Raw genomic sequence first — 3,682 nt, 5'->3', positions numbered from 1 at the left:
GGGGGGGGGGCACAAGAATGCTGGACCTTAGCGATTTTAGTTACCATCTGAAGCCTCAGTTTCCCTGCACATATAGCTATGGGTGGACAGATTATCCCAGGAGGTCCCTGAGTTCTGAGAGCATACTGTTTGTGCTTGGAGTTGGGAGAGGTCTAGCTCCCTTGGTTTAGGTTCCCTCTGCCTTCATTCCACAAGAGGGCGCTGGATAGCTGTCCCCAGACCTCAACTTTTGCTCTTACCTGCCCATGCCCCGTCACTGCCCCTGCCTGGCCTCCCTATCAGCCACAACCCCTGCCTCCCACCTGCTTTGCTCTCCCCTGCACCACCCCCACATTAGGTCCCTCACTCCCCATGGCTTTATTCCCAGCCCCGAGTTCCTGGCCGCCTCCTACCTGCCTCGCCCCCTTGCAGCCTGTCCCCTCCACCCTGAGCCACCCTCCTGCCCATGTCCCCCCCAGCATCAGGCCTACGAGTTCCAGTTTGGCGCAGCCTACGCTTGGATGATGTGCGTCTTCACGGTGGTCATGACCTACAGTATCACCTGCCCCATCATCGTGCCCTTCGGTAGGCACCGCCGCGCCGGGACCTGGGCCCTGCTCGGGGGAACCCAGGGCCTCACCCGCTCCACTCTAGTAAGGCAGGCCACCCCGATTGGACAGGGCCCTGGCTGGGAGACCGGCCCCTCTGGCCTCCCGCCTGGTTCCTGGCTCAGTCTGGGGTTGGGCCTTGGGGAAGAAGGGGAGAGCAGCTCTGTTGAGGCATGGCCCACCTGGCACGCCCAGTGCCTGGGTCAAACCATCCCCCTCAGCGATATTTACTGGCCCTGAAGCCTTCCTTTGGGTATGCATAGACATACTTCCCTCCGAGTTGTTACATATACACACATTCCTATTACCAACATCTACACCTATACACAGACCTCAAAATTCAAGAAAACCCCTTGGGTTCCAGAGTAGACTAGGTCCTTGTAACTTAGGGACATGTAACCTGGAAAGGTCCCTCTTCTCTTTGAAGGTGTTTCGCTGTTTCTCACCGACCGTGGTCCCACCAATAACCTCACCTTCCCCCATAGCATCCTAACTCCCTCCTCAAGGCTCCAGATTCTCAAATTAACTGCCTAGCCCTTGTTTAAAGTTCCCTGTGCTTCAGGAAGCAGAACCTTCCCTGACTTTATATCCAACTCTTTAGGGACGGGCAGGAAGGCGTAAGAGGGGTTCCAAAGGCTTCTTGATCATCTAAACGAATGGCTCTCTGGTGGTTGTTATGGGGGGAGGACAGGGAGGCTGCACAGGGCGAAGGGACCGGAGGGGAAGAAGCTGCAGCTTCCTTCTGTGGCAGGACAGGGAGCAGCCACCCCAGAAGGCCAGGACAGCCTGAGGCAGACACACAGGGTCTGTGGGCGCTGGTTCCGAGGTCAGGGCCATTGGCTTTCCTCAGGGCTCATGTACATGCTGTTGAAGCACCTGGTAGACAGGTACAATCTCTACTATGCCTACCTGCCGGCCAAGCTGGACAAGAAGATTCACTCAGGGGCTGTGAACCAGGTGGTGGCTGCACCCATCCTCTGCCTCTTCTGGCTGCTCTTCTTCTCCACCATGCGCACAGGTGAGGCCGCCATGCGCACAGGTGAGGCCGCCATCCCGTTGGGGGTGGGGTGGCGAGGACAGAAGGGATTTTCGAAGCTAGAACTTGTGACATGAGAGCCACGTGGTAGAGTCTGGTAGGTCTTGGTGAGGTTGTACAGATGGAAGTGAAAGAATCAGAAGCAGTGGTAGTGAAGAGAGCCCAGATGACAGACCAGGCGATAGCCCCTTTTTTTGTGCTCCCCAATCCCAGGATTCCTAGCCCCCACATCCATGTTCACCTTCGTCGTTCTGGTCATCACCATTGTCATCTGTCTCTGCCACGTCTGCTTCGGACACTTCAAATACCTCAGTGCCCACAACTACAAGGTGTGGGGTGGGAAAAGAGGTGGTGGAATTGGGAGGGTGGCACACGGGGTGTGGGGTGGCATACAGGGTCAAAAGGTACTGAGCTGGTGATGGGGTATGACTGGGGCTGAAGACGAAGATGTTTCCTCCTGCTCCCTGGTCCCCTTAAGATTGAACACACAGAGACAGATGCTGTCAGCTCCAGAAGTAATGGACGGCCCTCCACTGCTGCCACTGTCCCCAAATCTGCGGTGAGTGCCCCTACTCCACAGCCATGGGTACCCTGGGAGGCCTTTGCTGAGACTCAGTCCCAAATCTGGGTGGACCGTTAGTCCTCCACAGAAGTCAGCCTGAACCAGACCTCATGGCAGTGGACACCAGCATGGGAAAGAACTGGCTTCACCCTCTCCACTCCATCCCTTAGGGCACTGCCCACTGTGCTGCCCACAGGCCCTAAGATACCTGCCCCCACCTACCCACCCAGAAGGGGCAGCTGTCCACCTTACCCCTATTCCTTTTCCCTTCAGAAATACATCGCTCAGGTGCTGCAGGACTCAGAGGGAGACGGGGATGGGGATGGGGCTCCTGGGAGCTCAGGCGACGAGCCCCCGTCATCCTCCTCCCAAGATGAGGAGTTGCTGATGCCGCCCGAGGGCCTCACGGACACGGACTTCCAGTCATGCGAGGACAGCCTCATAGAGAATGAGATTCACCAGTAAGGGGAGGGAGGGGCCCTGGAGGCCACGCCCTGCCCCTCAACCCCCCCCACGGACACTAAAAAACAAAACGCTAATAATTTATTAGAACTAAAGCCCCCTCCTCCTCGCCTGTCCCCTGCTTTCATTAAGGTATTTAAACCTGGGGATTTCACTGCTCTCCCCCGTCATGGAGGGAGGAAGGGAGCCCCCCAACCTCAGTGAGGACAGCCCCGAGCAGGCCCCGGGGCAAAGAGGGGTGTGGAGGGAATCCCCCCCAGATCAGCCTCACCACCCAGTAACGTGGCCAGGAAAGGGTTAATGAGAGCCAAGGTGGGTACCTGGTGCCATGGCTGGAGGCCTGGGGAGAACAAGCACATCTCTGGCTGCTCCCAGCTCTCCTCTTCCCTGCCCCTGGATCTGGGCCTCCAGGGACATGGAGCCTGCAGCCCTCTGGGATGTAGGAGAAGGGAGGGGTGCAGAGTGGGAGGAAGAGTCAGGCCTGAGCCAGGGGGTGACCTGGGGGGCTATGGCTGACACTGGAAAATGGGATTTTGCACTGGATTTGTTTTTTGTTTTTGTTTTCCTTTAAAATAAAAACAAAAGCTCCAAACTTGTGTCTGATTGGGAGCACAGCCCTGGAACCTCATCCCCTGCCCTCCCGAGAGGTCCTAATTACAGTCCTGGAATGAACTCCCTGCTTTGTTAGAGGGACCATCCATTAGGAAGAAGCTCTGGGCTCAGGCCACCTCACGCCAGCCCTATGCTCTGAGCGTCCCAAGAATTCCTAGAGACAAGGGTCATGAGAAAACTGCAAAAGCTTTGCACCAGGTGGGCCCAGTGTGTGGCATGCCTCAACCCCACATGTCTCCAGGACCCCCCATTCTCTAGCCAATTTTTTCTTAAGACCCCAAACTCACCTTCTCTAAGGGCTCTCTCTAGGCCTCTCAGCAAGGGCACAGCCATGTGTATTCCCACAGTGTGTCATGTGCAGCACAGGCCAGAAAGCCTCTGCCCCAGGGTGGCTGTGTCACCAGCTGGCTGTGTGTCTCTGAG

At 56.9% G+C, this 3,682-nt stretch overlaps 1 protein-coding gene across 2 annotated transcripts in view; it reads left to right on the top strand.

The window, feature by feature from the left end:
* The window catches only part of Tmem63b (transmembrane protein 63B), a 26,551-nt gene extending 23,312 nt beyond the window's left edge, over positions 1–3,239 (top strand). For both annotated transcript variants that reach the window (XM_005359838.3, XM_005359839.3), the window contains 5 exons: positions 459–564; positions 1,438–1,605; positions 1,837–1,952; positions 2,102–2,182; positions 2,459–3,239. In XM_005359838.3, coding sequence (XP_005359895.1) covers positions 459–564; positions 1,438–1,605; positions 1,837–1,952; positions 2,102–2,182; positions 2,459–2,650 — 663 coding nt within the window. In that variant the 3' untranslated portion in view covers positions 2,651–3,239. The remainder of the gene's footprint in view (positions 1–458; positions 565–1,437; positions 1,606–1,836; positions 1,953–2,101; positions 2,183–2,458) is intronic.
* Positions 3,240–3,682: the final 443 nt, after the last annotated feature.

Source organism: Microtus ochrogaster, linkage group LG2 (genome assembly GCF_000317375.1).
Source record: "Microtus ochrogaster isolate Prairie Vole_2 linkage group LG2, MicOch1.0, whole genome shotgun sequence".
NCBI classification, from domain to species: Eukaryota; Metazoa; Chordata; class Mammalia; order Rodentia; family Cricetidae; genus Microtus; species Microtus ochrogaster.
This window is presented reverse-complemented; position numbering and strand designations above follow the sequence as displayed.